The 21,845-nt window shown below is 55.1% G+C and overlaps 1 protein-coding gene across 1 annotated transcript; it reads left to right on the top strand.

Annotated features, from left to right (window-relative positions):
• Nucleotides 1-1,635: 1,635 nt before the first annotated feature.
• Nucleotides 1,636-21,452, top strand: TGME49_264140 (hypothetical protein; the record flags this gene model as incomplete). Its single annotated transcript, XM_002365463.2, has 3 exons — nt 1,636-7,927; nt 8,280-12,239; nt 13,040-21,452. 3 exons carry the CDS (start codon nt 1,636-1,638, stop codon nt 21,043-21,045), a joined length of 18,258 nt encoding a protein of 6,085 aa, XP_002365504.2. The 3' UTR covers nt 21,046-21,452.
• Nucleotides 21,453-21,845: the final 393 nt, after the last annotated feature.

Genomic DNA, 21,845 nt, shown 5'->3' with positions numbered 1-21,845 from the left:
TGTTGCATGAACAGCCCGACATGACAAAGACAGGGTTGAGATAAACAGAGTGGATATCTAACACCAGATTTTTCTTTCGCGAATAGGCATGGCTGTTCGGTCGCCGTAGCATTCCTAACAAAGGCGGGTCGCAGCTTCCCCAGCCCCAATTGCGAGGACAAGAAGGGAGAAACAGTGTTCAAAAACGAGAATGTGTTTCCGCTGTACGAGAAAAGAGGGAACACGAGCAGAGGCTCCACATTTTTCTCTTGCTGTTGGATGGGATGAACCAAGACATGGGAATGCCCCTGGTTTGCAATTCGGTTCTTTGGTTCAAATCGTTTTGCGCCAGAACGTGGCTGAGACACTTGGTCGTTCGCGTATCTTGCTTTCAATGGAGCTCCAAAGCATCACTGCTCTGGTGTGCGTAACAGTCTGCCTTTTTTGATTATTCAGAACCTTACGGAAAACGTATTCCGTCAAAACGTTTTCGTATATTGCAGAGAGATTTTTTAAATGTGTTGTGACACCCCCTGGTTATCAAGCAACTCGCTCCTCGGGTCTAACCAGTTCAGCGCTGGACGTCTCATCCTCCTTTCTTTCTTGTGTGAGTACTTACGAACTTCAAGAGCGCTGGGGGTCCGTTTTCACACATCTTTTACCGCTTTGCCGGCTGCCGGGGAACTGCTTGTCACGAGCAGAAAGTATCAGAAGACAACAACATGTCTGCTTGTTGTGGAGTTTGACCGTCTTCCCGACGAGCCAATGCCACAACATGCGCGAACTCCCAGATGTCCCCGGCACTTTTCAGTGTGTGTTGCGGCTGTGTTTGTTGAACGCCAACAGTGGGAAACAAATTTTGTGGGGTATTAGAACATGCATGGCATTCAATCATGCTTGGTTGAACGCCCTTAATTTAGACTGCCGCTGGCGAACTCGCCAAGGGCACCTTGCGGAGTCGACGCGTTGCTGGTATGCTGTTGAAGGACCTTGTTCATAGTTTTTGCCTAAAGCTTTATTCATCTTCCTTTCGCTTTTCATATACAAAACGGTGTGGCTTCGCATCGTCTCAGCACACATACGGTGTACCCATTCGTACTGCTCAAGAAAGGGAATACGAGACAGTATGTCACCGTATCACAAACTATATGCGTCCGTTGCCACCTGTCGGGTGTCAAGAGTACAGTCAGAGGGTGGATGTTTGCAGTGACCGTGTTTCGTGCTATGATTGATAGATCCGAAACTCCGATACTTTGGTCACCACACTTTATAAAAGAACCTCGGCTTCTTCCTGTCCTCTCAAAGTAGCATACTTGTGCGCAAAATATTCGGGAGCGCCTCTAGGCTGCCACGCTTGATACGTTTGTCTGCGACTGCGGATAGAGTAGCGTGCAGAGAAGTCCACAACAGTATGTCCATTGTTCCAAGACAGGCAACCACCAGGCGTCGAAATGGCCCGTGTTTTGACGCCCCTTCCACTGCAGTCGGGCGAAGCGTTTGTGTTCGGTTGGTTTTCGTCTGTTCTTCATACCAAAGAAGCAGCGTGACCTGTCTCTATTCGCTCCACTTTTCCTTTCCTCCATTTTCAATATCTTGCCATTCAAGGGGAGAATTATCTGAGCCTTTATTTCGACTCTGCGTTGTTTTTTTACGACTATGTTCGCCACCGGGACTGATCCCCGAAAAGGGGAGAGGCCCCCAAACGGCCTTCTTCCTGAGGATGGAATAAGCATCCAACCTTCTCCGTCATCCACTGCAGGCGCGACCTTAGTCTATCCTTTGTCGTCAAAGAGATCTACCCACCACACATCGCCATCCTCAACCGCAAAGCCACGCCTTGCTGTGTCTACATTGTCTCGGGTTTTTGTCGCTCCGTCACCATCGCGACCGCCGAAAGCGGTCATGTACGTTCCAGTAGTTAAGCCAACACACACTGCAGTATCATCTGAAGTGCAGAAGCATTGCGATCGGGTTTCGCATCCAAAAGATGACTTGTCAGTGACTGCGAAAATTTCAGCTGTAGGCACCTCCAGTACCGGTGGCACACCAGGCCGCCCGACAAGCTCGGGCAGGCTTCCTCAGCAACATCAGACGGGGGGGACGGCGTATCCGTCGAATAGGGGAAAGAAGCACGGGCAACAGAAGCGAACGTTTCAGGATAAACAATTATGTAAAAAATGGAACACAGTGTCTCCCGCAACATATCTGGCGTCTCCCAAAACAGCAGGTAATGCACATCCGACGGGATCGAATCCGGGAGGCACAGATTCCATTGCGTTTGTGGGCAATATGGTAACTTCCGCAGAAGTTGGCGCTCCCCCGTCCATTTCCGATGCCGCCGAGACGGAGACCATTTCACTTCAGACAACTTCCTGCGACCACGTTTTACATCCGCCTGTAGATACAGGGAATGAGAAGGAAAACCCGAAGGAAGTGTCTGTGTCTACAGCAACGTGCAAGAGGGGCAACCCTTCAGAAGCGTCTGGCCTTCATACGACTGCAGCCACTCTGTCGAAGCGAAACGCCAAAAATGCCAGTGTGGGGACACGCTCGCAAGACTCACTGCTGTATGAAGTTGCTTCCCAGCAACGGGCGGTCACTGCCACGCTGGAAGCGGTACCCTCCCCTGCGGCCTGGTTGGCCGATCATCGTGAACGAGACCCCACAGTTCCCTCATCGACTACGGAAAGTGCTGTAATATGTTCGTCTCCGCTGACCACTGTTGCAAGTATGCAGGTACCCAATACAGTAGAACCTTCAGAGTTCGCAACACGCCAGGTAAATTCAGAAAAACGGTCAGGAAAGGAACCGGTCCTGTCTTCGGTGGAGCGACCGCCGTCGCTAGTGGACAGGAAACCAGCAGAAGCTACTGCCAGTCAGAAAACAATGCCTTCTTCGTCTTCAAAACACTCGGCGCCGATTCCGATCTTGTTACCTCAACGGAGAAATAGCAGCGGCGGACAGCCGTTCGGCAAATCGACCTCTAAGCGAATCGAGGGTGGTAAAGTTTCCATAGTCTGGAAGGCGGCCACAAATCAGAAGGCTGATTCTAACAATCAATCAATTTCACTGACTAGTAGTACAGTTCTCAAGAGAATCATCGGCGAGGAAACAGATGGTAGAAAATCAACCGCCAGCACTCAGTCGCAGCTACAAGGAGATCTGCTCTCTCGTGTACCTCCCGAAATTTCCGGCGATGTTCCTCACGTCACCTGTGCAACGGTTGATTCGTTTTTTTTGACGAGGCACAGGCAATCTACCTCAGCTGACTCGGTTCCTCAGCAGAAGGAGGCAGGAAATACGACCAACGCAAAAAGTGAAGGAAAGGGCAGGAAAAACCTGCCAGGAAATAACATGCACGAAACAAAGGGGGGTTCTCTACACAACCGAGCACACGCTCAGTTCGAAAGCCATCACTCGGCTTCAATAGAGAGAAGGCAAACTCGGCCCCCGGAAAGGAAAACGAGGTCCCCATCTGTCGGAACTGCGCGTGAAAGTGGTTGGATAGCACAACCGGAACGTTCTGTTCCTTCAGTGGACAAAGACGCCAGTTTCCCCTCAGAACCACTTGACTTGACAGAGAAGACAACCTGTCCTGAAGAGGGTTTTAACTCGCGTGTGAAACAGGAGGCACCTTTGCCCAGCAAAGATGTCAGCCGCTGTGTAGAGACAAGCAGAGGCAATGCATGGTGTGCAGGTGAGCAACGGAAGCTTCCTGTTGCGTCAGCATCACCACGCGTCAACCGGAAACATGAAGGTCGAGTTGCAAAAGAGGGTGCTGCCAGTGGCGACGACCCGGCCATAGACATCGAAGAGGGAAGCAAAAAAGGAAATGTCTCTCCTGCAAAAGCCTCTGTTGTCCTAAACAAGGAACCTTCGAGCTTCTCCAATACTGAAGTGACGTCTTCAGTCTTTCCGAACGCGGCGATTCGTCCTAGCGACGACGCCAGCAGCATTGAGACGACAGTTGGCAAGCTGTCACGGCTGCCGACGTTTGGTGTGACGAAGCACGACTCCCCTAGTTCGCTGGGACCAAAGGCGTCTGGCACTTCCTCCAGCACTTATCCGTCGCCTCGTCACGTTTTTCGCTCTTTGGGAAGAGGTTCCAGCCACATGCCTCACCATCGCCGCCCGCCGACCAAACAGTATGTCTACGCGGCAGTCCTGAAAAAGCCGCCTTCGGAGCCATTGGGACAGAACCAGACGAGTTCTACTACCGCCTGGCAGGCGCTGTCCGACAAATTGTCCTTTCCTTCGTGTGGTAGTGCGAAACAAGGTCACCATTTTCATGGTCACGAGGATGACCGCGGTGTCTCGACGCCTACGCTAGCTACAGGCGCCTCGCTACCAGAACCAGGTCCGCTCCTGAAAACGCCCACGCCACGTCACCATTTGACGCTTTCTGGAGGTGCTTTCCACACCATTTCACCTTCGTCGCCTCGGGATCTGGTCAGTAGGAAACCAGTGCCTCCTCCTCTCATTGCACAATCTCCCTTGTTTCTGGCAGAACTACGTGAGGACGTCCACACGCCTCATCACGCCCTTATACAGCGAACACCTAGTGTTACGGACAACAACGAACAACAAGGATCTCTAGGTGGACGCTACATGAAAGGGAAACAATGCGAGCACCCGCAATTAGGAATGTTGCCACCATCGCCAGCCCCAGCTGAGAGATCGTGCTCCCTCGCGGCCGAAAAAGAGACTAACGAGCGCACAGAAAGAGAAAAAGGGAGACAACCCGAGAGTACGCTTCAGGCTCTTACGGGATCAGTCAATCGTTCTTCCTACAGCACACTTAGGTGGCCTGTCGAGACAAATGGCTTGGCTGGAAGTGACCTTAGTATGCCTCACGACCGACGAGGGGAGACTACTGAAGATAGTGCTGCTGACGGTTACGCAACAGAACGAAAAAAGCGGGGCGACTTCGGGTATGGCGGCTACGGCCCCGAAAAGAAATCAGGAAGAAAAGAGGGGGATATATGCGACGGGCAGGCAGTGCACCGCACGCCGTTGGAGCAAAGAGGCCTCCTTTCTTCTGCGTCTCCATTGTCTCTTGCAGCGCACTCACAGCAAGCGACACTGCGAAATCTGCTGTCAGACAGCTTTTTTGGAGCAGGGTCTCCGCCTTGTCAGAAAACTCCGTCGTGTAACTGCCTTCGCTGTATTACGGCCAATGCAGCTCTTCAATTGACGGCGCACCGTCCATCCAAATTACTTGCCTCACTCCTTGCCACTCCCATTTATTCATCTCTTCTCCTTGGACCTCCTCACTCTGCTACGGCTCCGAGGAACAGACCCGACAATTCAGGTGTGTCGGGAACTGCAAGTGACGGCCAAACGTCCGGTACCCCCGCAGTGCCAAAGTCGTCCACATGGGCCAAACCACCTGGTCCCCCCTGTTCCCTGCCTGTGGCTCCAGCGCCTCCCGTAGCTGGAAGGGACAGGTACGCAGGAACTCTTCGTCTTCCGCGTGTGACAAGAGAGTCTGACGGACAGCTCTCACTGACAAGTTGGCCTTCGTCCGCACCACCACCAGTTCGCTTGAATCCTGCAGATAGCAAAGACTCTTCCTCAGCAAGCTGTACAGAACCTCGGCGAGACATGCAGGAGCCAGGAAACACACAGTCTGACTCTGGCACTCTAGATGCCGAAACAGTCTCATCTAATCATCAATACTATCACGATCCGTCTTCGCTCTCCTACAAAATAGGCGCTCCTCTGTCCTCTCATGGGTCCACGTCTTCAGCCTCTGGAAGCATGCAGCAGAGAGACGACGGCGGCAGGGCTCAGTCTCAGTGCCCTAAACATCTACGGAGTTCGTTTCCGTATTTACTGGATGCTCCATACGCAAATGAGGACGAACCGAAGTGCGAGAACCAGCGAGAAACCGTTGGGGCATGTCTGCTGTTGAACAGAGAGACACGAGAAGGAACGCCAGAGGCGTGTCTTAAAAAGTCCCCCAGACAACCTTATCTGATCGTAAAGCAAAAGGTCAGCGGGAAAGGTACGTTTCAGCGCGAGAGCAACGAAGACGAATCTGCGGACTCCCGAAAGCGCGAGGCGAGCACATTCCACGAAAAGGCACTTTCTCTCGACTCCAGTATTTCGTGTCTTGGTGCGACCAGCCCTTCGACCCCACCCGAGGAGCTTGTGGGCAGTCTGAGGAAGCCTGACAAAGAGTCATTCTCCACTAAAGACACGCGTGTGCGGGAAGAAGAACAGGGAACCTACTGTAGAGAAGTGGAGCGTTCGGAGAAATCAAATGGTTTCAGTCTCAAAAGATATACACCAAAGGAGGCAGGACCTGAGACTATGTCAATCACGGTTGCAGCCAGGAAGGCTGCAACAGGGCAAGATTCAGAAGGAAAAGACACGCCGATCGGAGAACAGAGAGACTTCAGGTCTGTTCGCTTCGCGTCCCTCCTCCGCCAGCACGGTCACAAGGTGTCTGCAGCAGATATTGACCAACTGTCTCTCCACACGCTCCAAGACCGACACAACAGTGTATGTGCACCTCGCAGGCCCAGCCAAGTGAGAAGCGAACCAGAGGTCACCAAACAGCCGAAAGTCAGTTCAGAGAAGGGAACGCCTGTCGCGGAGAAGGCCACCACAAAGGCGACGCCTGCAAAGAACCTCCGCGGAGGCTGCGACGACTCAGGTGTCGAAAATGCGAGGGGGGAGGCACAGACAGGTCCTGAGGAACTTAGACAGCGATGCGGCACCTCGGGAAACGGGGGGCAAGAGAGACCAAGTGACAAAGACGACGGAGGAGGAGCTACCACCGCTGGCCACGCTGGAAAAAAGTCGTTCCTCTCGCTTGCGACAAGTGCTTGCAGCGCCGAAATACACAGAGTTGCGGATCGGAGACATTTGTTTCAGGAACCCAGGGCAGCCGAAGGTGGAAAGGGACTCGTTGCCCGTTTGGCGAGCCCTACACAAGGCGAGGAGGCTCTGCTGTTCCAAGCTAAGCTGCACGGGAGTAACTCAGAATCTCAAAAACGCACGGATGGAACAGAAACAAAGAATCAAGACTGGAACATTTATTCACTACAGACTGCTAACAGCCGCGACTGCAGCGGGAGGAGACCAGCCGAACCACATGGAATGCGTTTGAACGATGCAGTAAAACGCTGTTCTCTGTCGCCTTCTTGTTGTTTAGTGCCCCCTTCTGAGAAGAACTTGTCTGACCTGAACTTGGTAGGGGGGGTGAGTGACAAGCGAAGAAGGGAACACCAAAGTCGAAACAGTGAGAAAAGACAAGATAAAGGCACACAGCATGGCGAAATCTTGGCAACTTCCCCTTCGCCGTCCCTACACCCCTGTGCCTTATCTCATCCCCCAACAGCTGTTGGTGAAGACAGGAACAGCGACGCTCGCCACAAGAACCTTCGTTCGTGTGCACAAGGCACTGCCCGTACACCCGAGAACGCGGCATTCTTAGAACATACTCGGCACGGACAAGGACAGGCAGGCGCATCTTTGGAAGAGGTCGAGGCCTGCCTTCGTAGACCATCTGCTTCGGTGTCTCTTCATACTTTTGCGACACCTGACTCTCCGACAAATAACGAGTGGCAAGAAAGACCACAGAATGAGAATTTCACTGCTATGGTTCCCCCTGGGTCGGAGGCTCGAACTCGCTCTTTTCCCGAGTGTCAAGGAACACAGGCGGGAAGAAAGATTGATCTTCCAGGACAAGGCTGTATATCAGCCTGCACAAGCTCCACAGGCCCTCACACCCCTCTGCATGACCCGGAGCCGCGCAGGGGGGCCGCACGGCAACCCAAGCAAAGCCACCAGTCTCATGCACGCGAAGCCTCTCTTGGCTGTCATCCAGGAGTGTCAACTGTCCCTGCTTTGTTTGCCCGTGACGCCTCCAGTTTCCATTCGACCCAGCTTACTGTTGCTCGTACAAACGCAGATCACGTGCCTCCCTTGGACCCTTCAGGTTCGCCCTAGGCACTTTATAGCGATTCCGTCTTCCCAGGCTTCGAAGGAAACTCGATATCACAATGAGCGTACTGAAGAACGTGTCGTCAACACACTGACTATCACGTAACAAAGACACACAACGATTCTAGCTCACTTGGTTCAGACGAGCAAGCCTAACGAAAATTGAGTAAGCTGACGAATACAGGACGAATACAGTCTCCCCCGTTATGCGCCTGCCGGCCGCCGGAAGCGGGAGGCACAACAGGGAGGCGATGGGAAGCTTGAAAAGTGGCATTTGTAGATTTCAACGGCTAAAAAGGCAGACTTGTCACATTTTCTCTCTTTTGGTGGTTCTGTTTTTTCTGCAGAGATTACCAAACACAGTGGAGCAAAGAGAGAGTACAGAGATCGTGGAAGCGGGAGAGACGAGTTGCTCCACCTTCTCCAGCAGCACAGCTCAGCGTGCCCCCGTGACGACTCCCAGGGCTGTGTGCTGGGACCTTCGGTTCCTTCCCCAGGTGCTGTTCCTTCTCGGAGACACGCGCCGGTCCCCTCGATAGAAGAAATCCAGACAGAGATCCCATCTAAATCACACAGCGAGGCAGAGGCGCTGCCTGGAGGGCGAGAAAGTCAACAGCCTCGACAGAGAAGCTGCTTGCCTTATGGAGGAATGCTGCTCTTTGGCAAGCCATTCCCACTGTCCCACGCTGGGGTGGCAGTCAACAGGACGGGTCAGCTGCTCAGCGACAGCGAGATGGCTGGCGAAGGCACAGTCTTCAAACAAGGAGAACCTGCAGACGCCCAAAGGCAGGAGATAAGCCCCAGCGAAATGTGCGCAGCACGTAACGCGAGAGAGAACTCGACAGGACGAGATACCGCACTGCAGGCTCTTACGGGTGTTTTGCAACGCCTCCTTGCCTCCAGTTCCAACCCTTTGCACTCTCAGCCAAGTGCGCATGTCCGTGAGACCCCGATCCAACTGTCTAGTTCTTCTTCTGAAGCTGATTCTGGTCCACTACTGGAAGGATCTTCCCGCGGCTCAAGTGTGATCGGCGTGGCGCCGTTGTCTCGCTCCTTGTCAGAGTCGAAACCTTCGCGCCTTTCCACAGGCGACCTGCGAGGCGCCCTAAACGCAGTGCCTCAGTCTTCTTCTCCGGATGCGGCGATCGATGAAACGAAATCGAAGAAAGGGGTCTCTCCCTCTTCTCTTTCTCGTCCTTCGTGGCCTTTCTCGTCGAGTGGAGTCGCCGCTTCTTCGCCCAGTCAGGCTCAAGACCAACAGCACTTGCAGAAGAAGCTGCGCCAGGCGATGCACCAATCACAGGTGCCTCAGCTCGTTCTAGGAGAGAAACGCTTAGACGAAAGAGGCCGGGTTCCGCTGTCGCGTGTCGAGAGGCTTTTGAGAGGAAGTGGAGACCTTCCTGGCGGCCAGGCACGGAGGCCCGGAACAGCGGAAGTGACTGATAGAGGGGAAGGCGGTGCCAGCCAGAGAGCCATAGGGGGATCGAATAGCCACGAAACGAAGGCCTATGGTCAGCAGGGCCAGGAGAAGAAGCAAGCTCTTGTAGACGCCGTGTGCAGAGAGTTGCGGAGGCTGAGGCGGCAGCTCGTGGAACACCAGAAGAGCAAAAGAACCACGGAAAAACAGCAGGGTGTTGAGAAAAGAGAAGGGCGCGACGCTGCAGACAGAGGCCAGATGAAGGCAGGCGCGCTGGAGAGTGGGAAGACGCGGGTACCTTCGCCCCAGGAGTCTAGCGGTCGGGACCCAGGGCAGAAACCTCGAAGCGCCCTCCACCCCCCAGGTTTCCCTCCCTCGTCAGGTGTACATTCACCGAAGGACTTGCCGCGGAGTGCCTCGTCGCCAGGTGGCCTGGTGAAAGCTCACGACACAAAACACTCGATCGGAGGTCGTGCGAAGTCGCGGCACACCGCAAGTGCCTCCACAGAGCTCGGTATCTTGCGCCTCCTCGCCGCCTCTGCCGCAGCGGCAATGAAAGCTGAGGGAGGGCTTCGGGAGGCGTTATCGTCTGCCTCTCTGTCGGCGTCCCTGCAAGCTGTTCTGCTCCATCACAAGGCGAAGACCAAAGAACACAAAGAGGAACGACGCGCTTCATGCCTCAGCAGAGAGTCTGGCGCCTGTCTGGACCGAGGGCCATCGACCAGCAGCCGAGAGAGAACCAAAACGAACGCCGGCAACAAGCTAAAGGAGAGAGAACGAGGCGACGGAAGCGGATCAGGTGGACAGCCACCGACCCACGCGGTGAGGGCTGGCGTGGTAGAGCCCCGCAGTGCGACTGGACCACCAGATATGCAGAAACCTGCGGAAGAAAGTAGCTCGAAAGCAAGCTCTCTGTTGACGACGACTTCCTTGTCAGCTTCGCTCTCAAAGTCTGGAGCCATGGCTGTAAGGCCTTCCTCGCTACCCTCTGGCGCCCTTATTTTGACGGACAACCAGCGGCACCAGCTGCGGCTGTTGCGGAAGCTCCACGACCTCCATAGGGCCGAGGTAGAGCGGAGCAGACGGAGGCAGGTGGAGGAGCTTGAAGGGCCCGAGGACGCCTCGAGGCGAGCTGGAACCCGCGGAGAGACAGGCGCGGCTGAGGCGAGTGAAAAAGGCCTTCGTTCCGTGTCCGTGTTGGCGGACCGACTGTCCCACTGCAGCCACTACAGGAGACGAGACTGGTGTGGGGAGGCCCTAGGCCAGCCTGTTCTTTCCGGTCAGTTCCCCTCAAAAGAAGAGACAGCTGGTGTATGTCCCTTCGACGGGACAGGTCCGCCACCCTCTGCGCAATCATCCCTTCTGAGGCAGCAGTCCTCTCCGCCGTACATGCCTTCTCTCGGTCCTGCTTCGCCTCGCCCCGTCGATGCCGGCGGAGTCCATGCGCGGGTGCCAGCCCCCGTATCACGGACCAGCTCCGGATCGTCTCTGCTGTCACGTCTGACCGCCAACTTCTCGGGCCCGAGTGTCTCCGTCGCGAGCGCGGCGGCAGGTCTGGGACGCGGTAATGACGGTCTAAGAAAACGCGGGGCCTCGTCCTGTCAGAAGCTCATCTTCGATCGCTCGGTATCCACTGCTGCTTCGATCCAAGCGCTAGCCAAATACTATCTGGGGCAGAAGGCCCTCAGCGTTCCTCTCGCGTCGTCGGGGCCCCCCTCGACAGCGACGGGTCTACACCGTCAAAAGGGCATGGCCCTCTCGCACCTCTCGCCGTCGCTCACTGGAACTCAGAGGGGGTCCCTCTTGGGCCGCACGGCTTCTGCAGGCTCCTTCGCGCGGGTCCCCGACCCGCCGCCCTCCTCTGTGGAAGACTCCCGAGTGCGGAATAGCAGACGAGGAAGCGAAGCTACGCTGGCACATGCCGAGGATAGGCGAGAGAGACAGGCACCGTTTCAGCACTTCAACCGTGGAGGCGGAGATACTTCAGGTTTCGGATTGGCCGCAGAGGAAAGCAGCTTTCTGTCGAGACACCACATGTCCACGAGGCCGTTCCCCGAAGGAGCACATGCTGAGTTGCATCAGCAGTCTCCGACTCCGAGTCAGTATCAGACGAGGGCGAGAAGCAGGGAAGCGACGTCTGAAATCGAAGAATCAAGGGGCGAAAACAGTGTGCCTCGATATGCCCTTCAAGGGCGGCTCGCTGAAGCGCGTCCTGAGCGAAGCCTGAGCCCTAGCGGTATGGCAGCGTTCCTTTCTGTCGCTTCGCAGGGGCACCTGGGGGCAGCAGCGCCCTCTACGCGACGCCAGCCAACGCTCCGAGCCTTATCGGCGCTCGACCGGGGCTCAAGCGTCCGTACAGAGGTCCCCAGCGCCAACAGCGTCCCCCCGCGTCGCTTTCTGGAAGCGCCAAATGACAGCAGCTCCGCCCAGACGCTCCAACCCAGAGGCGGGTCGGGCGACAGCAGTGGGGGCTTGCGGGGCGCGGCAGTCCCGTGCTTCCGCGAGGTGTCCCAGCACCAAGTTCCCGTCCTCTATGATGACTTCTGTGGGCGCCAGAAACTCACAGAAGGCCTCTACAGAGTGCAGCGGAGAGCCTCGGCTTCAAAAGGCCGGGAGGGAGAGGCGGCACCCGCGCTCGCTGGAGGGCCTCTGTCTTCAGAAGTCCTCCGAGCTGGGGAAAGCCGCCACGCCGGAGAATTCAAACACCAGGACAGTAAGAGGAGCAGAGAGATTCCGAGAGGATTCCTGTCTTCTGCCGATAACGAATGGAACTTCCCAGATACCAAAGGGCCCCTGGCTGCAGCTGCACACAGCCAGGTGACCACGGCGCCCTTCGGCTCCCATCGAGGGTCGCCTGCGCACGACCAGGAGACCACGAAAGGCTACGTAGGTGAGATCTCAAGAGTTGATCTGTGCCGATTTTGGAATACACTCAGTTGTGCAAGTTCTAAAAAAGTGCTGCCACACAGAGTCTTAGTGGCGGATATAGGAGTTTTACGAAATTTGTTTCAACGCGAAAAAGTCGATGTGTCGTGACAGTCTAGAAACCACGTGAGAGGCTGTGTGTGCGTCTCTGAGAATCTCAGCTCTGTCTCCTCCAGTCGTGTGTTGCAAAGGAAAGGCGCACAACAAGACAATAAGGAGAGAGATTTCCTCTGACTTCGCTTTTCGGCTGAAACTTCTCTTTTGCCTTGGTGTCGTGACGTCGATAGTGTCCCTAGACATCTGTTTAAACACCGCCTCACATACAGAGGATGTTAGTCGGTAGTCTGTTTGGCGACACTCAAATGATACTGCGATCATGCGGTAAGCAGCAACAAGTGTTCCTGCTGACAACTATTCAAGAGGAAGAAGTCTTGGCAAGCTCGTGGGCGTCACCACCACAGAGTTTCGGCTGCGGAAACTCGGAATGGTGATCTGTCAGCTTCCCGTTTTCTTTCGAGGTTTTTGGAGAAGCTGTTGAGATGTTCGCCCCAGTCCCGGAGTGCCTTTCTATCTCGAAGATCAAGGGTAGCACGAGGTTCTGCATGCGCACCGCAGAAACATCTTGGTTTTGGCCGAAGCTTCTCCAGTCTCACGATGTCGGTACTGGAACTGAAATGTTATTTACTAAAAACAGTACACAAGCTCTATTTCATCTGAAACACTTTGAGCCTCACCTTCGGTTGCCCCACTTTGTCTGACGCTCAGGCACCATGAAGCAGCCCAGAGTGGAATGGGACGAGGCCAGTGACGGCGGCGAGGAAACGGAAGAAGACGTCAGCACACGAAGGCAGGCCCTGCGAGCATTCCTGCCTGAGCCTCTTCGAAGTCTCCATCCAGAGAGCATATGCCTTCGTGTGTGTGCATCTAACGAAGGCCGCACCGAGGCAGACGGTCATGTTCGAGATCAAAATATCAGCACTCTTCTTCTTCTCGATATTCCGCTCTCGATCATTGTCCCAGGGTTCTTTCATCCATGGTCCGAAGCAAACGGATTGGATCTTCTCGTCTCGAAATTCTTGTTAGCTTCCAGCGAAGCCACAGGGCGAGCGCTGCCCTTTCGGACGACGTCCTACCCCGTCAGTTCTTCTGCGGCTTCATCGTCTCGAAGGGACCTTGAAGAGTCTTTCAGTTCATTTTCCCCTCTCGAAGGAGCCGACTCAATTAGTGGAGACCCATCAGTCCCAGACAGGGAGGGAAACGCGTCGTTTTCGTCTTCGTGGTGGACCTTTCCTAACTGTCACCAAGGAAACGGTGCTCACAGTTTAGCACATCACGCCGCTTCATTTCCATCCTCGCCGCTCCCGCATGCATCCCATGGACATCACAACGGCTGCGCTCCTGCGCTTTTTGGTCCCTCTCAACCTGCTGGCCATCCGGCTGCCGGAAATGTTTCTGCTCTCGCTTTCGGAGGCACTTCTGCCTCCGTCGCATATGCGTTTCCTCCCCTCTTTCGCACGTGTGCCGCAGGGGGCGGAGGGGGAGTTCGTGGTGCGCCTCCGGGGACGCTGCCGCCGCCCCTCCTCCCTCCACCAGGTTTTACGGAGCAGCAGTTGTTGCTTCTTCAGCACCAGCACACCCCGCCCTCGCATGTGCGGTCCGGATGTCACTACACCTCGTCGCAGCTCGTCGCGCTCCATCCCGCGGCCCTGGCTGCCTCGTCACCCCAACCGTACCCTCGCATCCACAGTCTGCCTCCAGTGGCCCTCTCACATGTGCACCACTTCAGTGGTCATCTGCTCGCCGGGCAAGGGCCGAGCAATCTGAGTCGGGGTGGAGACAACGGCCTTGCTCTTGCAGGTCAACCTCACCCCAGTTTTTCGACACCATCCCACTTGCCGCCATCGCATGCACTTCACTCTGCCTTGGGATCCTCAGACGCGTTGTTCTCTTTCCGGGCTTTAGCGACGAGCCATCCGCTCTCTGGGCAGCAGGTCCCTTCGGCCTGGGGGCCCAGTCCGAGAGGCCACTACCCTTCGTCAGCCATGGGGACAGCGACCGCAGCGGCCTCGTTTATAGCGAGTTCGACGGCTTGCCAGCGAGAAGCGATTCATCAGCAGCAACTACATTCGTCTCAAGCTTCTTCCAGGTTCACCATTGCGAAGAAGGCGAAGGCAGACACAGTCAAGCGGGACTTAGATGAAGGTGCACGACCCTCTTCAGGCGTGGACGGAAAAGGCGGGCTAACTCCCTCAGAGGCAGAGGGTGGAACGGCGAGAAGCCCTGCTTGGTGGGACACGGCCGCCGCTGCATTTATGGAGAGAAATGTGAAGAGTGGTACACTCGGGGGACCCGATACCGGAGGCGCTCAGAGTCGGTCGCTATCGACATCAGCAGACGCCAGGTCGGGTCTCAGAGGATCAAGGGCTTCGCCTTCGGTCTCCGCGGGTGTGTCTCATTTTTCCTCTTTCGGGGCGTCTTCTCGACCCGACATGCCTAGGGAGAAAGGGGTGCCAGAGGGGAATAGCACGCGGGGGCAGGAAGCAGCCTTTGCAGACGCGCCTCTGTCCGGACCCAAGTCTGGGGCTTTGTCTTTGCATGCTGCACTCCACGACGGCAGTCACAGTCCTGGAGGGGCGGTGGGTTCCGCGTCAATTGGAGGGGGCGGGAAAGATCGCGATGCCTCCGTGTCCTGGTCTTTGTCCAACTCGGGACCGGCGTATCCTTCGCGCCTTCACTCGTATCCACTCTTCACCCCTCCTTCATTCAGTGGCAATTCGTTTGACGGCAGCGTCACAGTGGCGTCCTATCGGTCGAACCTAACGCCCTACCAAGAAACTCCACGAATTTCCTGTCTCGCGGAAAGTGACAGAGCCTTCGCTTCCTCGTCTGGGTGCACCTTTCCAGCTGGAAGAGGCGCCGTGGTCGATTGCGTAGAACCTCAGTTTGAACGCTCCGACGCAGCCTCGACCGCAGCCGCCGCAGCCGCGGACATGGTGCTTGCGTGCAACTCCTGTCTGCGTGGTATAGACACACCGTCCAAGACCCTTGTCTACATCGACGTTCAGAGTCTCCAGATTCTGTCGAGACCTCCGCAGTTGTTTTTTCTGCAACAGGAAATCTTGGCGACGGTTCTGCGGAAGGGCCTCCAGGCGTTCATAGCCAAATACGAAGAAGAACTGCAAATGAAAATGCAGCGTCACATTCGGCGGTGTCGGCTGCGACAGCTGATGCGGAGTTATGGCCGTCAGCCGGGAGCTTCGGTTGAGAGGCTGCAGGCGAACGGAGGGGAAGGGCGTGAACTCGGGAGAGCAGGGAGAGATGAGCCAGTCAACACCAAACCTGAGGACGAGAGGTACGAGCAGCCAGGTGATGAAGAAGTCAAACAAGGGCAAGGAAGCGATGTCGGTCACGCACATGGAGAAACAGATTCAGGAAATGTGCTGGAAACGAGCGTGAAAATGCAGGCGACAGTCAGAGCCTCTACAGATATACACAGAATCCAGAGATACACAGAAGATACAGGCGCCATGAAAACGGAGGTCCTAGCCGTGAAAACAAACGGCATCCAGGCAGACAGGGCAGCAGCGAGCGAGTGGCCGCAGAGCGCACACAGATGGAATACTCAAGTGAGGCATGCGGTGGCCGAAATGGACCTTAACACGCCAAACATACGCACTGACAATGAGAACAAGGCTGAAAACAGCCTGGAAAAACGCGGACAAACTGAAGTTACTACGAGAGCCGAAAAGGGTGCAGAGTGTTCAGTGAAAGCAGAAAGAGAGAGACTTGCGTTAATAGTGGCATGCACCGATGAAAAGTCGGGACATCCCAGTAACTCGCTAGGACGGATGAGAAGTTCCTCGGCGCCTTCGAGGCAGCTAGGCTATGTGGAAGCTACCTGTCAGTCTCCGACGTTTTTCGGAAGAAGTCCAAGTAGTGAATTTCCCTCTCACCGGCTCGCCCCGCCTCCTTCTCCTTCTCCCCCGTTTCCCATGCTTTTGTCTTGTTCTGCCTCCTCTTTCGCTCCTGTCTCTGGGCCTACCAGCTATTCAGATGAGTCTGAGAGGAAATTGCATTCATCCACTAACCTCCACACACCGCTGCACACGGCTATGTCCCTCAGAGATGCGGCAAGAAAAGTACAGGCAGGGTGCGTTCAGAGTAGAAAGAGCGAACAAGATAGAGAAACAGAGGCAATCCGAGTCGAGTTACACTTCTTGAGCGCCGAGAGCCACGGAAAATGTCACAGTGAAAAGGAAGAAAACGCAGGCAGCTCGGGTTCGTCTCTCCAGGATGGAACGACGTCTGCATTCTCTCCCTGGCTGCACGCAACTACCTGTTACACCGACACGCTTGTCGGGTGGCCCGAAACGGAGACACCATCACCCTCTACATCTTGGTTTGGCGTCCAAGAGAACCGACTGAGTGAACAGCAACTTCTCGCTCTTCTCCATACCGAGGAAACAAAGGGTTCGGAACTTCGAGCACGGTTGATGGAGGCCCAGCGATCGCTGTTGGGAGGGCCTGCCGGTGAAGAGACTGGGGACGTGGAGCGCAGAAAGCTTGAAGCATGGTGGTCGTGTTGTCCCTCTCAGACCTCCTTCCCTTCTCCACAACTGTCGCCTTGCGATTGCGCAGCCCCTCTTTCTCCTCGTCGGCGAGGTCCCTCAGTTCTCCGAGCATTAGCGGACCGACAGGAGGTAGCCGATTATGCACCCAGCTTTTCTGTTGTCTCGTCCGCTTCCCGGCTTTCGACGCGAGCACAGAGCGGAGACACCGAGCTCCACTTGGAAGAAGACAAGGGTTCAAACTCGCCTGAATCTCGTCGGTTAATTACTCACTCTGGAATCGAGAGGACTGCGGCAACGGAGAAGAAGCTTTCCTTCAGCGACGAAGGCTCTGTCGGGACAGGTGAGGGTCTCACGAAAGACCCGCTGACGCTCACCGACTTGCTAGAGCAGGTTGTGGAACAGCAGAAAGCAGTCCAAGCGCAAATTGAATCGCAACAGAAACTGCTTCACACCTGGCGTGCAGCCATTGAAGAGAGAGCGAAAGAAAAACAAATTGAAGAGGCGATGCAGTTCCTTTCGTTAACGCGAGAAGAAGCCAGTCGCCTGATTCTCCACACAGACCAAGGGTTAGCTCTCTACGAGGCCTTCTGTGCTCAGGCCCGAGCCTTCAGCCAGACAGAGCACGCTGGGCCTCTTAACTGTCGGTGGAGAGACGCCATCAGGGGGCAACAAGGAGGAGAAGAGAACTGGAGGAGGAACGGAAATGAAGTGAGAGGCGACGATAGGGAGCCACGTCGAAATGGGAAGGGAAATAATCATGGGGAAAAACACTTCTTCCACGCTAGGAAGGAGGACATAGGAACCACTCACGACCTTCTGGGAGCAAGACGACCAGAAGCTTCGGAGAAAGCACCCATGAGTTCACAGGAGCTGAGGACCGAGGACAGTAAGAAGCTAGAAAACGAAACAAAAGAAGCGAGAAAAGATCGCGAAAGAGGAGATGGCTCATACGCGGATGGCAACTTCATGCGCGTGGACACGCCCGCGACTGTGCAAGGAAGGGACAGAGAAGTCGCATGCGAGCAGGCAGTCCACCAAGATATGGAGCAAGCGCCAACAACCGGTGAAGTAAAGGCTGCTGCGAAAGCTCAGGAAGAAGAAGCTGCAGTGCTTCAGAGTCCTCGGGAACGGTTCTCACTTTCAACCAGCGTCGAAAAAATCACAGACAGGAAAGATCACTTGAACATCAAGGTATCAAGTTACATATCGCCTCCACTTGAGCCGAATGTACAGGCTGTGAAGGGAGCAGCTCGCCTTGCAGAAGATTTCTCTCCAAAGCAGAGCCTCTCATATCTTGTCCCGGCCTTCAGGGAGCGAGAGGAGAAGCTGGCGGAGCTCGAAAACGCGTGGTTGCTGTCCTGGAAACGAACCTGGCAAAAGCACTGGGAAAAAATGACGCCAGCTAGCGGGTGGCATGTCGTTGAGAGGGGCAATCTCTTCAGCGCTTCTCAGAGTGAAGCGGCTGAACTTGCCTTCTTTGTAGATGAAGAGGAAGGCAGAGAAAGAAGCGCAGAGCTTCAGTGGCGAGGTAGAAAGTATGCGCGGGAGTGGAACGGGCGAGAAAGTGGCTCTGTCGAGACGGGGATTACCCACAAGAGTATTGATCAGGAAAGGGGTGGTAAGCTTGAGGAATGGTCGCATAAACTTTCCGAGGAAGGTCAGAGGACGAGACCAGAGAATAGTGGTAGCGTGCGGAACCAGAGAGAGACCCTAGGAGATGAACTACTCGCGAAAAAAAAAAGTAGCTCGACTTCCAGTGATACGTTGCAAGAGCCATCTGCTAAGCCGAATGCAAACAAACCCGGCCTTTCTTCTCCACAGGCTTCTCAGAGCGGACGAATGCTGAACGATGGGGACAAGCGTGGTCAGCTCCCCTCGATCATTGATGACTCCTGGCTCACCGAGGAAGACAACGACGCAAGTCCTGCCCTTTGGTGGCTTGTCCCCAAAGGGGCCTACTGCTGTCGCTGTGGGCGAACACAGCGAGAAATGGCGTTGTCATGTCTGGGTGACATTGTCGCGCTTCCTCGGTCTCTCCGTGAAGAGGCCTGGAAGCGTGCAAAGGAGGCTGAAGCTACAGCTGATGCAGCGGCTTCTCTGTCCTCAGTGTTTGCGGGCAGCCCTCTTCGCCACGGTTCGAGCACTGTTCTCGAGCGAGACATGGCAAGGACACGATCTCTGGAAGATAGGTCTTTTGCGCAAATGATGCCTCACTATTTAAGCGGTGCATGCGAGGGGCTGACTTACAGAAGAACATTCCGGGGAGGGGATCCGACAGCAGAAGAGAGTGAAGGGGGGAGAACGAGCCACGGTCAATCCCCTCACTCGCAGACACAGCGAGACAGAGCTGACAGAAGTGAAGAGCATGGGCAGACACCGGGGTTTGCAGATACGAACGAACGAAGGAGTAGAGGCGCTGAGTGGGGAACGAGTGGTCACCAGACAGAAGTGTCTTCCTCTCAGTTGCCGCCGGTGGCATCTCTCAATGTGCAACCTCCACAACACGTAAGCGAAACGAAAAGAGGAAAATTTCCGCCAGTCCCTGTGGACAGAGTAGGCTACCGGGAAGAGACGGGGATTGGGTTTGACCGGGACGGACAAGGACACCGAACGAGTATCCCAAGCGACGAGAACGACACAGGTTCTATGTTTCTTTCACGCGGACCCGGGAGCTCGTGGGCACACGAAAGCAGCAAGGACGAGTTTGGGGAAAACTGCAAAAGCAAGGACTTGGCGCTCACTCGTCAAATCAAATCGTCTCCGCCCTCGCCTCCATATTTGAAAGCGGTGTCATCGCAGTCGAGACACTCCACCACGGGCGTACAAAATTGTTACGGCTTTTCTGAATCGCGGCCTGCCATTTACACTTCGAGTTCGTCGCTGCCAGCTACCCCGGGAGGCAACACTACTGATTGCGACAAAGGGCGTTCCGCCAATAAGGAGGATCTCCGTGCGTTCAACCACGATCAGAAAAAACAGTTTGTGGACATTGTACAGTCCTGGGTACCAGGAACGCCTCGAGTCGATGTTCAGAGCGATTCGCCATCGTCGGACAAAGTTTCGCGACTAAGTGAAGCCTATACATTCAATTTACATCGTGCCTCCTGGGAGTTGCAGAGAACCGACGAGCACCGCGACTTGCCCCAAGATGGATTCATTATTCAGGAGAACAGTCAAGTAAGAGGCGGGGATCGGACGGGTGGTAACCTCTCAGAGGCCGAACTCCGCCGAACAGACTCATCGGCGGACAGATTTTATTGTCAGTGCCACATGCAACCCGAGAATGCTGACAACGGAGTGATATCTTCCGGAGGTGCAGCAGTACATTCCCCCCTTTCCACTTCTTCGACGTCGTCGTGGAATCCGGGTTCTCCGTTAGCGTCTGAAGCAGACACATTAGATACCCACACTTTCAGAGCGGCAGCGGAGGTGAATTTGGCTCCGCCTAGCGCCACTTCACTTTGCGACACTAGAATTAAGTCATCGCAAGAGAACAACCGACGAACGGAAGAGAGGCAGATGTCCCAGGACGCCGCGTCTCATGGGCAATCCGTAAGCCAACAAAAGATCCTTGATACCAATGGGCTATTTTGCCTCTCCGAATCTCCCCCTAAGAATCGTAGGATGAATCGCTGGTCACCTGAGTTTGCGGTACACACTGAATCACAGATCACAACGGCAGAAGAGTCCCTGCGCCGAGTGTCTGTGAAGGCGAAGGCACAGGAGACCGCATCACAGCAGCGGATCTCGCTGCTCGCGGTTGGACGTATGGCCCGACACTTGGAGCTTGTCAACGAAGATACATTTGCCGTGTTTGCGCACATAATTATGATCCTCCCCTCCCGAGTTCTCGTTGTGGTTGCCCCTCCTTTGTTCGAATTTCTCTTTGCCCTGAGAGATGTTTGGTGTCGAGATCTCCTCCTTCTCCCCCCCAAAGGGCAGCCCTCACTCATGCTCAACCAATCGCAACACCAGCTTCAGCAGGAACTTCAGAAACATCAAGCGTACAGAGAGGCCGTTCTGCAGCCGATCGTCTCCCAAAGACTCCGGCAACTCCTGGCTCTCGCACTGCGCAAGTTCTATTCATATAGAAGACACAGAAAAGCAGGACAGTCGTACATGCTGGAAGACCCAGTCTATGGAAGGGGAGCGAAGTGTTTAACAAGAAGGTCCGTTTCTGCAACGGCCGCAGTTCCATGATACCAGTGTTCTAGCAACGCATCCGTAGTGGGTGTGTGGTGAACTGCCAGACAACTTCGCAATGTATTATCAAGCGCCCAGAGGAAAACGGATGTTTCTTGCGATGCCCGTCGTGTTGACATAGCTGAATCAGAGACCGTGTACATTTCTTCACCTTAACTCAAGTGATCCAGTGGCTTGCTGCGTTCACCAGCATGTGCCCGCAAACGCGCTGAACGGCCTACTGACGTGTCTTCCTTTGTTCGTCTGTGCCATGTTTTCACAATGTGTGTGCGTGGTGGCCAGCGCAATGCTGCCGAGGTGACCGTGTGTCTTTTTTTCCCTCGTGTTTCACGAAAGAGCGAAACGATCGTGTGGCAGACGATTCATGTGGAAGGGACAACTACAGTAAGTAAGCATCCCACACTAAACCGGGAGACACGGATAACGACGGTCGTGTGTGCCATACGCGATAGAGATGCATGAGTAGGCCTTCGCGTTCATAGAAACGACAGCGAAACGTAACGACGAACGCAGGTGAAAACATGAGCGCACATGGCTTCAGATGCAGAAACTTTGCAGGAGAGGCAATCTGTGTATCATGAGCGAAAGCATGGAACGAGACGCAATTGTGTAAGGATAATACAACCGGGAGGGCGCAGCACACAACTGTAACAGCATTGTTCCTCTGGCGCCCCCCTACGGCGAAAGAGACGCCAGTCTATCGTTGCGGCACTAAACAGTGGTGTCTAATGCCGATCCCGTGTTGCGCTGTGGGGATGATCCTTACGAAGGGTGGCCCGAAAGGACTGCCGAAAAGC

Source organism: Toxoplasma gondii, chromosome VIIb (genome assembly GCF_000006565.2).
Source record: "Toxoplasma gondii ME49 chromosome VIIb, whole genome shotgun sequence".
Taxonomy (NCBI): domain Eukaryota; phylum Apicomplexa; class Conoidasida; order Eucoccidiorida; family Sarcocystidae; genus Toxoplasma; species Toxoplasma gondii.
The sequence above is the reverse complement of the archived record's forward strand: the minus strand, read 5'-3'. Positions and strand labels throughout refer to the sequence as shown.